The following is a 12993-nucleotide window of genomic DNA, read 5'->3' as shown; positions in this document are numbered from 1 at the left end:
ATAATGTACTATTTTGTGATCGTTTCGTTATTTGGAAACGAAATATTGATTATTATTTTTGTTGAAATACTAGATTAATATATTTTATTTTATTCATTATTCAATCATCGAACAAATTGTGTGCATAAAACAAACAATTGTACTGAAAGATTAAATCTTCATTGAGGTACGTTTCTAGGCATAAAAATAATATATGTTGACAAAAAACACAATTGTTGTTTAGATTATAGTGAATAATTATGATATTAAGTATTAAGTATGGTGTTATAGTTTCTTAGCCAATGGTAATTAACGGTATATTGATGAAGTATAATTGTTAATATGGAGTATAAATATATAATTATTAAATACATATATGACGAGAGATTAATTATTTCAATTTGTTTATATAAATATTATACTTCAGTTATTTATACAATATTTATTTTTACTATACGTTTTGCAACTGATATGAATAAGTTAATTAAATGTGTGTGTGTGTGTGTGTGTGCGTATATATATTTCATTCCATAATAATTTTAGATAAATGATTGCAGAGAAGAAACTTTTAAGAGGGTTGAAAAACACTCAAAAAAATTATCGAGTCATTTTGCCACTCTTTTTCTATTTCCCTCGATATTTTTAATACATCTGTGCTTTATATAAATAACTTCTCTAGCGGAAATAGCAGTAACACAATAATAGTAACAATGACAGAAGTAATCTATTTCGTTTACACGTTACACATAATTATACGATAAACTCGCCGCATTATTCACACGCATGTCGACGTTCAATATACAAATTCATCATTCTAACACTATCACGTTACGATGAGAAACAACAAAAATTATCACTTGAGAATATCTGCAGACTCTAGAGAGAGAAAGTGAGGAACTCTGCATTCCTCCGCGTCGAGGTTTCAAGCAGTCGACTAATGTATGTATTCGCTGCTGCAAAAATTTGGCGCACCTTCGATTATATTTAAACTACGCTATGTACGTGCCCTAGCACGAGGAATGGCCTTCGAGGCCCTCAAGGGAACGTCTTCGAGAAGGAAACCTTCGAGAATATACGGTTAGCAACTTCGGTGAGATAATCATCCAAGTTCTTCGACAGGAACGGCAACATCTCTCGGTACAACGACGGCCAATTTTCATTCACAAAGTTCAAAGCTATGTTATCTGAAAATGAAAATTCAGCCATAACAATAACGTACCAGTGGGTGAAAAAAGCAAATTGGCTAAATTCATAAACAACATTATATAAGAATTATGACGCACGTATCTGACATATGTATCTGTATTTCTCATAGAATAACTATCGAGGAATTATTAAAGTGATATAACGAGATAATTAGATAATACACGAGATAATAATAGGCAATTTTACGGCTTAAGATAAAAACGTATAAAGTGATATTGTTATGGAAAGTGTCTCTTTCTAACATAATCTGATATAATTTATGAAGTTGTTATATAAACATAAGAAAGATATTAAATGAAGATTATCAACGCTCATATAAAGATAAATACGTTCTCAGCTAAAAAGACTATTTTGTAAAATTATTTTAAAATTATATTTATATGTACTTACTAAGTTGCTCGTTGCCGTTGAACATATCGCTAAACCAGACTGTCATCTTTCCAATTTCAGGAGTTAGACGGAAATGTTCAAGCGTCCATATATCGTTTGCTACAGGTCCTTCCATAAACCATGTGTCTTTTATATCCTCCAAACTAATATTGAAAGATCCTGGCCACGTAAATAATAAGACAAATTATATCCTTTTTACAAGAATAATTAAACCCCCCATTAATAAGAAATTATTTTAATATATTGCTTAAAAATTCTAGATTGGATAAACACACTACGTATAAACAAAGTAAAAAAAAAAAAAAACCTACACTGTACGCTAAAAATTTATTATAAATTATATGAAGAAAGATATTGAAAATTTATTTCTAGTTTGTTTCATGATATTATCTGATAATAAGTAATAACAAAATTATGTAATATTGGAAAATTAAACAATAATTAATATCTCTCTAAAGAGCAAGAATATATAATGTATTTTTGTTTGTTGAATAACTTTTTTACATAAATTTTTAATTATTTAATTAGCGCACCTTCGCCACCAATTTGTAACGCTCCGTAAGCTCCATTCGCCTTGAAATTACCCTCGATAAGCATTTTTGGCAATTCGAGATCGACTTCCAATCTGAAGGCATTGTCAGAATGATGCGGCCTTACAGCCAAGAAGGTAATCTTCGAAAGTCCATAGATATTAACATTTTTCACTGTTACGTCTGCACGTAAGTCACCGGTTTCGTATTCGGTATGTTGGTATTCAAGAAAATATGGATCCAGAGGTGGCAAGTCTAATTTCGGGATACCTTCCAAAAGAGATGAAAACTTATGTAATGTGGGAGAGACATAAGGGTATGTGAAAATAAATTAAATAATAGAAAATATATTTTTCCTTATTTACATGTAAATCATAAAAAAAACGTAATGCAATAAAAATTACTGCTTTCGGACAATTTAAAAACAAAGAAGAATATCAGCGTTTTTTTATACCTGCCACGAAATTTGGCCATGCTTCTTGCATCGCAAGTCTCAGGCAAGATGTATAGTCAGACGCATCCCGCTTGCAAGTCTGCACCGCTGCGTAAAAAATTTAAAAAATACGTTAAATACATATATATATATATATATATATATATATATATATATATACGTATAAAATATTAATTAATTATTTCAAATATTTCTATACTAAACTATATACAATAAAATAATTTTAGATTTTAATTTTTTCTAGCAGACGAATAGTTTGTATCTTATTAACTTTTAATTCCAGAATTTAAAATTAAATTCTATATACTCTCTATAACAAGATCTTGTATTAGCTTAGAAAATTGTGTGTACAAGTTTCGAACTTATTCTTAATTTAATATTAACGAAACTTTTTCTTATCCGCAATAATTACAGAATTAATCATTATGCTAGTGCAAATAATAATTTTTAAACAATGCGTATTATGTTTCATTAATAAAAAAAAAAATTAGACTATTAATGTTAGCACAACTAACTGTCAACGCAATTAAATTATACAATATATATATATAAAATAAAAGTATAATAATTAATAAATATAATTAATAAATATAATTAATAAACATACGTACACTCATGTAAGTAATATTATTCGTTCAAGCGTAAATATACAAATTTACATAGATGCAAACTTGCATATTAAATTATTATCTATTCAATCGTAAACATAAAGCACAATTTTATACATATAAATTTATATATTTTAAATTATATATATTATATATTAAAAGATATCTTAATTCACTCTAATTTGATACTTTCTGATACCGTTGTTTCGATGCCATAGAATCGTTTCTTATAAATAAAGCATAAGAAAGAGAGGGTTGTATCTACGATGTAACTACGATGTAATGCCAATAAACACGCTAAAGGGAACATTATGTATTAATGGCATTATTAATGGCAGCATAATAAACATTTATAATTCATTGATTAATTTTAATTTTTTATTTCAATAGCACATTGTAAAAATAACACCAGCTCCAATTTGCAGTCTATAATGAAATGTATCAATTAAGAATATATCATATATCAATTAAAATCTATTAAGAATTGATTGAAGTGTCATTATAATTGTCACATTATTTAATTAAAATTCTATTTCATATAACATAGTTAATATCATTAAAAAAAATTTGAGAGTTGAATTTTTATATTATAAAAATATTATCCCTACATATATTAATAATTGAAAATATTACACGATTACATCACGTGGAAATAATCGTACAATGGCACGCATGAAATTCAAATACACATTCTTTTCTTCCCACATACTGGGAATTATCAATTAAGACTATCGCCATAACTATTTTTTCTATTTTTGAGTTAATTAAAAATCTCACAATGCCTTTTTTTTCGAAAGAGAACCAAGAGGACGTGGATGAGCGATTAAATCCTGACTGATTCGAGCTCAAAGTTTACAGAAACATTTCTTAAAAGCAGAGAAGATCGGTGATTAAATAAAGGACTTACGAAGCTCGAGATCCTGAGCCGCGACGAGCACAAACACGGTAGCGCAGTACACGGCGAGAGCGTAGAACGACATCCTGCGTGGTTAAAAATCCTTGCGGCTAGCCCAACCAATTATAAACACTCGGTTTATATAGTCTCCCGTTCCAAGGACTTGGCAAAGATACATTGCAAAATTGCATGTCATTAAAACGGACCTATAACGTGAGAGGCGAGAAGCAATAGTAGGTGGGAAACTAAAACACGGCTGCGGTAGCATCGGATAATACGCTCTTCTTTTCTTCGAAACATTTCCAGCGAACAAGAAGAATGGCAGTTAAACAAATTCAAACGAATCTATCCTTTGATTGAAGAAATTATAATCGAATCAATTTTGATAAAAGAAGATAAAAGAAAAGAAGAAGAAAAAGAAGAAAAGGAAGAAGAAGATGAGAGATGAATCAAAAATGATACCATGTGACATAAGATATTTTTCTAAGAACAAACAAAACTGTTCTTGTCGTGAATAAAAAAGAAATAGGGATGTGAAAAAATAACATACAAACATATAAAAAAAAGATTTTTGACGATACTAATAATAAGATCCATCACTTTTCGGTCCACTTGGTTCTTTTCTGGTCTTTTTCTCTTTCTGTCTCTATCTCTCTTTTTGTCACCGCATCGGCATCTTGGGCTCGGTTTAATTGACAATGACTCGTGCTCAATTATTGTTGTCTTCTTGCGGTGATTCCGAGAATGATCTAGTAAGAAGAAATCTATTTTTGCTAATATCTTCTCTCTCTTCATGTTCTTTTTGAATTTTAAATAAGATGTCAATATGACTCATCGCTACACATTGAATGAAGCATTAAAAATTTAAGAAACACTCTGGAAAAAGTGCACTTATCTATATACATACATATATATATTTGAAGATTATAAGAAAAAAGTAACACTACACAGGTTTGATAAAATGTAAGAAAATAATGAGAATTATTTCTTCTCCTTCGTAAAATATCTTAAATTCTTTAAAAATTTGATCTTACATATATATTATTTTTAAAAATACAATATAATGTGCGTTAAAGTATAATTTAATTATATATATAAATATATATTAAATATAAATATAAATATAAATATAAATATAAATAAAATTGAAAAAATCTACTCTTCTTAAAACGCACATATATTTCCTATTTATCCACATATTAAATTTATTAATTCTAATTAGTTTCTCATAGCTTCATCAATAAGAGTACATAATAAGTAGAAAAATACTTTACATAAATCTTCATTGCAATGCTAATCTTGAACAATGATGCACAGAATATAATTTTGTTTAGTAATGCACAAATATATTCTACAATACACTCTATAATTTATAATTTTTGATTATTTTATGTGTCTGCAAAATAGAAACTTAAAAGACCAATCGTCTGTGAGTATCTGAGTCTATATTTAACAGGTGTACCATACATGCATTTTCCCTCGGAACATATTTAAGTTCTAATGTAAATTTTCAATATTTTAATTTTTCCATAAATTTTCAAGGGTACGAAATCGAGATTTGATCTAATTCTATTTCTATTTATGTATTTAATAAAAAAAATTAATGAAATAAAGTTTTATACATCATATAGTATATTCTCAAATAAAAATAATAAAAATATTTAATAAACTTGGGGTGTTTATGACTTGGGGAATTATGACTTCTTTTGTAATAATTAATTAAATAGATATAGATATATTTATCATTTTTTAATAATTTTATATTAATATTAAATTAAAACCTCCTTTGGAAAAAAACTTAAGTTTTTTTATTTTTAGTCAATGATTTCATTTACACTTATCCTTATTCTTTAAGATTCCATTTATAATGCAAGTGCCGTTTACAAACAATTGTCTAGTTGTTATCCAGGAAATTAAATATGGAAATTTTTTAAATAAAATACTGCGGCATGAACAATTGGTTACAAGAGTGACGCGATGTAATCAACATATTCTCGATAACAGCTATTATTAAATCTCTGTAACTGACTTATTAAAGTTAACAAAGTAAGATAGCTCTTACGAAATCTATATCTATATACATGGACGAACGCTACAAAATGTTGATATTGATAATACAAGCAATAGGAAAAAAATTCTAGCTTGCGCGCACACAAAGACGTAATTTAATAAATTCCATTTCACGATAAGTTGATCGATGATATATCCTCATCGATAAGGAAAGCGAAATGCATCAAGAAAAGCTCTTAGAACATAGAAAGACATTGTCGTGATCTTCGTATGCAAGTGCAAGGGCATGATAGGGGGATCATCGGGGGATTTGCATGGACTTCCGTGACTTTGTGACCTTGCATACACCTTTGCGATGCACGGGCGATCGACAAAGAGAGTGCGCGATTTAGCTAATATCGCACTCCGTTTATCTAACCGCGATGGAAATAAGATCAGATCATAAAGTAGCTACCCTTGGAACATATCCTCGCCTCGACAGCGAGTCGAAAAACGAGTTTTTCTAAGCTCGTACAGCGTGAAGAGAAAAAAGAAGAAATTCCGATAGCAGAACGATACACTCACGACGAGACTCGACTGTGACGTACATGTAGACATATGTCGGTGCGTCCGATACAAATGTCATTATATTGACCGGCGATTGTATTACAGGGATTACTATGAATGGTGCAGGCGTCTGTGCAAGAGCTACGAGTCCTCTCTCATTACTCCATCTCACACAACAATCGGCAATCCTGGAATTCTCACGGAATGATACTTGGGTTTTTATCTTACTTTAAAGTATAAAGCAACTCATATTTGTATTTGCGTGTATTACTATTAATACTGTCAAAATATAGATTGTATAATCTATATTGTATTCCTGGGTAATCGAGATACAGAAAAATATTGGAAAAAATATTAATAGTACGAATTATTATAGATTTTTTATATATGCTCATTGACAAGTAACATGTGTATCGTGTAAACATGCAATATTGCAAATAATTTAAATTAGAGAATTATATAAATTAAAAAATTATATGAGCTTACTGTAATGATCTTCTGATAAGCTGTAATATATTTCTAAAATTGATACAATTACGCATTTTGGCATTGTGAATAAAATGGTAAATTAGATTCTCTAAATAAGTAAATTAAAACAATCTCAAATAGCCCATTATCATATACAAATTTCTATTTGATATCGAATAATCACGATACAATAACGTTATATGTTGTAAAGTCTTTTCGAACTAGCTAAACTAAGAATAGGTACTTATTCTTAGCCACGTGTTTCCAATTTCATTGTCACACAGAGATGGTCAACATTACTATCTAAGAGAACCACAGGCTACACTTACGTTAGTAGCCTCCTCTAAACAACATGTAACATCTGGTATGCAACAGTGTATTACATACGACATCTGGCATAATAAAGTGCGTAGATAATAAAGGAGCACACCGCAAATTAACTAAATGCTAGAGTTTTAGATAATTGCTTAATATTTTCCTTATTGGCTACGTAAACAATGAATAATATATGATATCACCTGTTGTTTCGACTTTTATTCAAACATTTAAGAAAAACGATGACATACGTGTATTTATCAAATAAAAACAAAAATACATTTAATAACTATATTTATAAATCATAAAATATATAGTATATAAATTTAATATTTACATATATACCAAAACAATATATAATATATATAAATATATAATATATTTATTAAATATTATATTTGAAATATTTCTCTCTCTCTCTCTCTCTCTTTCTTTGAAAAAAAATTACGCACACAAATATAAATAGTATATAATTTCCATCAATGTTATTATTTTATGCTATTATTATATATGATGTAAAGAAATCCGAAACAACAATCACATTTGATATTAAATACGTAGTAAGCAGTTACTAACATTTTCATCCGATACCTCTCTCACGTATGACATAAATTGCGTATGGTAATCTGCATAAATACACTCTCGCAGATCAATGAGCGCAAGCGACAGTGCAACGAGTCCTTGTGGAGGTAAAAAAAATGGATAGTCCTTGTTGAATTGAAAATGAACAAAAGACGCGCATAGCGATCAGATAAGATAATGACGCATCTTCTCCTTTTTTTTTTTTTTTTTGATATACAAAGAATGAACGCTTTAGATTATGTTCCTCCTATCGCTGGTATTGTAACTCATTTTTACTAGTTCTAAACCAATTTGTATTTTACGTTTTTATTACGTATTTTAACTAAAATAAGATCTAAATAACAATGACCACATGCCTTTCTTATTTTCGCGATTTAATTTTTTTCAAAAACCGATACAATTCAGATAAAAAAAAAAAAAAAAAATTTTTTTTTGAAATTATCCGCAAAAAGCTATATACTTGTTATTTCCTATACTTTTTCAAATTTGTTTACTTTCGAATGGAAAATAAAATCTATCTACTCTGCTGTGTGTATCTTATTTTGGATTCCAATCTCTCCTCCATGGATCAGAAATAAAATAAAACATTGCTTCTCATTAGTTCATATGAAAGATATGTAGGTCTTTCAGAGCAATACACCAGGTTGTTTACGCCGTTCACTCAACGGTGACCGCTTCCAGGCGCGTGCGTTACCACTAATGAAACACACAGAGAGGGACGCACCACTGCACACCGTTGCACAATGATTGATATAATTACAATCCACATTTGGTTCGCGAGCAATGAAACAGGTGCAACTGTACAACGCTGAAGAGGAACCTAATTTGATCGCTCGTAAAACAGTGTCAATATTGCTGTATGACATTTCAACAGCGATGTTATTATAACAAAACAATATTTTGGAATAAAATATCTAAAATAAATCAACTTTATGCGTTTCTTTATATATGTTTTATAGTTGGCAAAATGTTATAACTATTATAAATTAATATTATATTGTATATATATATATATAATATTTATATCTATTGTATATCATGTGACACTGTATTTGTATCTAGATATTTTGTGTATGTTGTATTTTCAACAATATTGATTTTTAATTAAAAATATTTAAATATTAAATGGTGTAAATATATTATTTGTTAAATATAAATATTTATATAAATATATTTTATTAATTGATGTAAATTATATTATAATGTAATTATATATTTACATCATGTTATTAATTAAATTTTGTCTCTCGAGAAGAAACTAAAACTCGATCTTTTGAATGAATCCGGCGACTGTTGTTTCTCTCTTGACCCTGCTTGTGATTCATATACTTCCGTATTTCGCAAGCGGTCGGTATTATCAGTATTATTCAATATATCTTGTGATGCAGTTTATATTATTTCAGTCGATAAGTACGCAAAGTTATTCGCTTATAAGTAACGCCACCTGACTGGTATGAACTCACCTACGGTCAACTACGTCGCCGTTGATTGAACCCGTCAGTGAATCAGCTGATCGCTTTACTCACGTGGAGAATCAGCTGTGCGCTACAATGGAGGAACCGATGGATAACGATCAAGAGATACCGCCCATTAAATACGAATGTAAGTGTCAACTATGTTTATTTTTCAATATGTTCTTATCCTACACATCATATGGTAGAAATGTACGTCTCATTTGCACGATCGATTCGAAATCTATTTTCGCCTAACGCGGCTTACGCAATATTCATAAATTATGACAAGAATATTTTTGATTTCGAAAATTCTTATTGATAAATCGACATTTTCTGTTACAGATCTCGATCACACCGCCGACGTACAGTAAGTATTACATTTATTTATCATCAGCGGAGATCGATAGACTTCTTTGAGGTTACATTAGCGGCTAACCTAAAACCGCGCCAATAGCCGTATGCGTGAAAGGACACATCTTATATAGATACTCCTAGAGAAATGGTCTTGAACAATATTTGTTAAAAGTTATTTGCGACAAAGGTCGAACTAACACGTGCGACTGCATCGTAGATTGCACGCATGGGGCGATACGATGGAGGAAGCTTTCGAGCAATGCGCGATAGCTATGTTCGGTTACATGACAGATCTGGAGCGCGTGCAGATCACACAGGTGCACCACGTGGAGGCCGAGGGTCACGATCTCGAGAGTCTGCTTTTCCACTTTCTCGACGAGCTGCTTTTTATGTTCAGCGCCGAGCCGTGCATTGTCGCTAAGGTATGATCTTTTTACCATAAAAATTATTGAATAAATAAATAAATATATATATATATATATATATATTCACAGTTTCCATCATATTCCAGTGTATTAATAGTATATAACATTTAATTCGATGATAATATATTATTACTATAAAAATACAATATAATTATATATTAGCCGTATAAAAAAACAAAATTTATATTTGAAGATAACGAGTATCTTTTTTATTGCTTATTAAAAATTGTTAGACATCTCTTATTCTCGCATTTTTATTATATTGTCATTTAATATTTAAATTTGCTAAAGTATCACAATTATGTAACTAATAATTATAATTATTATTTAAAAATCATCGCCTATTCGCGTCCGATGAAAATTTGTGCGTGTCTGTTATCAGAAAGTGAAGATTACTGAATTCAACAAGCAGGAATTAAAAATCAAAGCGATCGCGTACGGCGAGGAGTTCACGATCGGCAAGCACACGCAAGGCACCGAGGTAAAGGCCATTACATATTCCGCGATGCAGATTTACGATCGTCCGCAGGTGGATCGACCCGAGCTCTTTGTCATTATCGACATATGATTGTAATCGAGTAAAACACGCTCGATCGTCTTACGTTTCTCGGCGTTCTCTAATGCGACACTGGACGACGCTAAAAAAAAAATAAAAAGAAAAGTTGGAATGACTGGCCTGAACGGAAGGTTGGAGGGAAAAATAGAGGGAGGTTACCGAAGGGCGAGAAGGGAGACCGTGCGCCTCCCCTACATAGGATACGATCCTTTTGTATCTGCTCCGTAGAGTTCAAATAAATACGTTACGAAGAAAGCACCGGATCCCCTTCTTCTTGGCTTTACTTGATTCAGGTCTGTACTAATGTTATCTAGATACCCGAGAAAACGCGATTGAAAAGTTGAATTATGCGCAGACATGTCCGTTTTCGGTAAGAATATCGCGCAACGCATTTCTCTCATTGCGATAGTTTTTATCATTACGCGTGAATTATATCTTATTTATTAGTATTATTATTAATTTACTATGCTTATTATTAATTTATCATGTAACAAACTAATAGTTTATGAAATATAATCAATACAATAGAACTCCTTTATTTTGGGTCCCTCTATTCTGGAGTACTCGTGTCTTTATAAACTGGAACTCTCTCCGTTGTTCTCTAGAGTATTTAATTGATTATTTGTCACATATGATCATAAAATGCAAAAAAAAAACACAAGTAAAAAAAAAATAGAAAATTTCACAAATTGATTACGCGAATTAAAAAAAAAAAAGAATGAAAAGAAAATACCAGAATAGACGGATAGTTAGATCTCGATAATTCTACAATATAAAGGAATTTTATTATATTCAATTTATATGTATTCTCAGTATGTACTTGTATCATAGATTATTTTGATAATTGACAAAATTAATATTTTTATACATATATATTTCATCTTATTAAAATAATCGTAATATATCTGTCCGATTATTTGCCTCGCGTTTATGTTTACAATTATACCTCTGTCAAAGATGAAATATAATACATCTTTTAATTAATTTCAGATGTTAAATTGACATTATAACTTTATAGTTTATGTGTTATTTAGATTTATTATTATTATACGAAATTTACACGACTGTCTTTTTGTCTATAGTCTATATAAACATTTGATAGAGTATTTAATTGTATATTCTATTGTATATATATTTAGATAATTCAACATATTTTTATACGCATATCGTATAAGTTGTAACATAATTGGAAAAAATCCAGATATTCCATTAGTATCCCAATCTTTGAAGTAAATGTCTTATTTAAAAAAGCATGATCAAAAAAAAAAGGTAAAAGATAGCTCTCTCGGTATGCTGTATTATTATATACAATTTATTGTTAGTATAAGATGTTCTTAAACATGAAAGATGAGAGATCGTCATCGACTTAATCGAGATAAAAGTATGATTCTTTTTGCCGGCCATAATTTTATTCGATATTCTTGTTGTTACTTGGACGTATTTATTCATTATTTATGGGGCCCCGATCACACTTCCCCGTCCCTGCATCCGATTACCCCTCCATTCGTAAAGAAGGAAGGGACGGATCGTACGCTTAGTTTCGGGCAACAGCAGGCAAGAAACGAGGGGGGACATCAGTGTCCGGCAGGATCGAAAGCGTGCGTGCGTGCGTGGGTATGGTACGTACGCTATCGTCGTCGGCGCATTAATACGTCACTAAATTGCATAATTCGTGAATGTGAGCTACGTAACGCTGTCCTGTTATCCCTCCGACCCTGATTGTGAGGCCCGGATTAAAGGGACCTGATATCGTCAAGGTAGAAAAACAGAGAGAGAGAGAGAGAGAGAGGAAGGGGTAAGGAAGAGGGAGGAGGAGAGAGCGAGAGAGATTCAGACTTTGTTCGCCAACACCCCCGAGCATGGCTGACCGGTATGGTAACGGTGCGTTGCGGAAACGCGGGAGTACGGGCAGGAGTGCCGAAAATGCGTAAAACCGGGGTCTCGCGACATCCTCGACGACGTGACTGGAGAAAAGGAGAGCATCCATAGGGATAGCGTTCGGCGCGACGTCGTTATTAGAGTCTCCCGGTAGAGGAGCGGACTCTCCTCGACTTTTGGCGGGTAAACTCAACGGGGGCGTGAAACCGGAGAGCGATCACGCCGACGCTCTAGCTGCCGCTCGCTCGTGGAATCGATCATCGCGTCGACGATGGGAACCGTCGATGAAACGCGATGACGCCGATAGTAATTGATAAGAAGCCCCATGTTGTCGCGAGTAATT

At 31.3% G+C, this 12993-nt stretch overlaps 2 protein-coding genes across 2 annotated transcripts; one reads left to right on the top strand and one right to left on the bottom strand.

The window, feature by feature from the left end:
- Positions 1 to 584: 584 nt before the first annotated feature.
- Positions 585 to 4162, bottom strand: LOC138935540 (protein takeout). The gene is made up of 5 exons (XM_070300232.1): positions 4075 to 4162; positions 2560 to 2646; positions 2109 to 2375; positions 1576 to 1734; positions 585 to 1163 (listed from the first exon to the last, which is right to left on the bottom strand). Exons 1-5 carry the CDS (start codon positions 4145 to 4147, stop codon positions 1015 to 1017), a joined length of 735 nt encoding a protein of 244 aa, XP_070156333.1. The 5' UTR covers positions 4148 to 4162; the 3' UTR covers positions 585 to 1014.
- A 5320-nt stretch (positions 4163 to 9482) lies between these two features.
- Positions 9483 to 11703, top strand: Archease (protein archease). Its single transcript, XM_070304349.1, has 4 exons — positions 9483 to 9585; positions 9780 to 9804; positions 10009 to 10213; positions 10599 to 11703. Exons 1-4 carry the CDS (start codon positions 9534 to 9536, stop codon positions 10782 to 10784), a joined length of 468 nt encoding a protein of 155 aa, XP_070160450.1. The 5' UTR covers positions 9483 to 9533; the 3' UTR covers positions 10785 to 11703.
- The last annotated feature ends 1290 nt before the right edge of the window (positions 11704 to 12993 follow it).

The sequence above is a fragment of the Polyergus mexicanus genome, unplaced genomic scaffold (genome assembly GCF_030449975.1).
Source record: "Polyergus mexicanus isolate NDT 795.1 unplaced genomic scaffold, iyPolMexi1.0 SCAF_1, whole genome shotgun sequence".
Classification (NCBI taxonomy): Eukaryota; Metazoa; Arthropoda; class Insecta; order Hymenoptera; family Formicidae; genus Polyergus; species Polyergus mexicanus.
This window is presented reverse-complemented; position numbering and strand designations above follow the sequence as displayed.

What these genes read in the sequence shown, in the direction of transcription:
- LOC138935540 (XM_070300232.1), bottom strand. Translation starts at nt 4,147, where the DNA reads ATGTCGTTCTACGCTCTCGCCGTGTACTGCGCTACCGTGTTTGTGCTC. An exon ending in GGCTCAGGATCTCGAGCTTC is followed by an intron (nt 2,647 to 4,074) that starts GTAAGTCCTTTA and finishes TTTTTTACGCAG; the next exon opens with CGGTGCAGACTTGCAAGCGG. An exon ending in CAACGGCAACGAGCAACTTA is followed by an intron (nt 1,164 to 1,575) that starts GTAAGTACATAT and finishes TTTCATTTTCAG; the next exon opens with ATAACATAGCTTTGAACTTT.
- Archease (XM_070304349.1), top strand. Translation starts at nt 9,534, where the DNA reads ATGGAGGAACCGATGGATAACGATCAAGAGATACCGCCCATTAAATAC. An exon ending in ACCGCCCATTAAATACGAAT is followed by an intron (nt 9,586 to 9,779) that starts GTAAGTGTCAAC and finishes TTTCTGTTACAG; the next exon opens with ATCTCGATCACACCGCCGAC. An exon ending in GATCACACCGCCGACGTACA is followed by an intron (nt 9,805 to 10,008) that starts GTAAGTATTACA and finishes ACTGCATCGTAG; the next exon opens with ATTGCACGCATGGGGCGATA.